Below are 1,888 nucleotides of genomic sequence, written 5' to 3'. Positions count from 1 at the left end.
CAACTTTTTGTCTCCCTTCCATCCCTTCTGCTCCTCGTTCCGCCGATTGCGTTGCCTCTCCTTCGTTGTCCTCCTTTCTACACCACCTTCCCTTTTGCATTCACATTCTTGCATCTGCATTGTCGACCAATGCCGAGCGAATTCTTCAAAAATCCTATGCACTCGCGTACTTCTTCCTGCTCTACAGCGCAAGCAACAATTGACGAGCACACGCTCGCGACAATGTCCATGTACATCTACTCCCATCGTGCTACCCCTTCTCTTACTCGGTATGTGCTCTCCTTCCCCACCCGTGCAATGCTTGACATCATTCTTGGTAGGCCCACACTGTATGCATTTACATTCCTCTGTGCTGGGCATGACACCACATTGAACAGGAGCGGTGGCCCATTGCTCACACCTATCCAAGATGAGTTGAATCCGTCCACATCTTCCACTTCACTCTCGCCCTTCGATCCAGAACGTCCCGGAGATACACTCTTGTAGTCATCCGCAACGGCTCAGTTTACCGCACCTCCGATTGCGAGACGTAGCCAGAGCATGCAACGTGCACTTACAGACACGGCTTCGCTTGCTGCTCAAATCAGTTCGTTCAACGCTCCGGATCTCAACCCCGGTGCACCACTCACACTCGCTACACGCTGTCGCGGTGCATCCATCTCTTTACTTCAAGCACCCGCACTCGCTAACAACCCCTTGCCCCCTTAGCAAGTCAACCTCCAAACTCGCCTCACAAGTACAACCTCGACCTCTGCAATCCGTACAATCTCACAATCCACACACAACTCAACTTGCAGGGACCGAGTGGCGACTAAGGCATGGTGACAAAGTCTACCTCAAACAGCTGAGGAACACATTCGTTCTCTATTGTCAATACACTCGCCATCTGTCGTCAGATTATTTCCCTAATTGTTGTAGATAATAATGTATTTATACAATATTTCAATATAATTATAAACTGTTATTTTAATAACAAATGGATATAAGGACAAACTTATCTTATACATCTTATATTTATATGTTTTCCTTGTTAAAATAACAAGTATTATAATACTTAGCCATTTTGCAAGGTACACTTTAAGCACTTGTATATCTTAGTAAGTACTACAATTCTTATTATTCTTGACCAGAAAGTCAAGACTTTTTAATAGCTTTCTTAGCTTCTTATTACCTTCCTAAAACCCCTAGGTACACAATAAGCTCTTATACACAATGTAGAAAATATATATAATTTATATGCATATAAGCTAATACAAAGTTTGAGATATTTTCCTGATGTGTGTGTATGGGGATTCTGACACTGTGTACAGACATGCAATTCTGTATAGCCTCATATGTCTTCACACACTGGGTCTTTACCACAATGATCCTGAGGAGCAGAACATTGTCAAAAGCAGCAAGTTGGGCACATACAAGTTTATCAATCTTTGTAACAGTGTTTGGCACAAGGGATCGACGTGTTCTGGCTTCTGTAAGGAGCTATTATTGGTGTGGTTTAAATTCAAACACTATAGAGACCTGGAGGAGCTGGGAGACTTGGTGCAAGAGGTTCTGGACAATACAGGACTCAAAACACCCTTTAATCTCCAAGAGTCTCTGGAGAAGAATGGCCACTTCAACATAAAGGAGATTGCACCAGATGTAAAGAAGTTGGCAGATAAGATAGACCTGCTTTGCTAGTGTTTTGTAGTTAAAATATCTTGAGAACGAAACACATGTAGTTGAGTATAGTTACTTAAGACTATTGTAACAGAAATGAATTGTCTGGAAGCAAATGTGAAAGTATGATGATGTAATGTTGGCCAGCAGTAATGTCTTATGTATACACATTCTAACATAGCTAGGAACTGAAAAATACAGACAAACATGTTGAAGTCAACTTTGAAAT

The 1,888-nt window shown here is 42.2% G+C and overlaps 1 protein-coding gene across 1 annotated transcript; it reads left to right on the top strand.

Moving 5' to 3' along the window:
- Positions 1-129: 129 nt before the first annotated feature.
- Positions 130-815, top strand: FOMMEDRAFT_163080 (uncharacterized protein; the record flags this gene model as incomplete). Its single annotated transcript, XM_007272175.1, has 4 exons — positions 130-269; positions 321-482; positions 534-649; positions 709-815. 4 exons carry the CDS (start codon positions 130-132, stop codon positions 813-815), a joined length of 525 nt encoding a protein of 174 aa, XP_007272237.1.
- Between the last annotated feature and the right edge of the window lie 1,073 nt (positions 816-1,888).

This window comes from Fomitiporia mediterranea (assembly GCF_000271605.1).
Source record: "Fomitiporia mediterranea MF3/22 unplaced genomic scaffold FOMMEscaffold_287, whole genome shotgun sequence".
NCBI lineage: Eukaryota > Fungi > Basidiomycota > Agaricomycetes > Hymenochaetales > Hymenochaetaceae > Fomitiporia > Fomitiporia mediterranea.
This window is presented reverse-complemented; position numbering and strand designations above follow the sequence as displayed.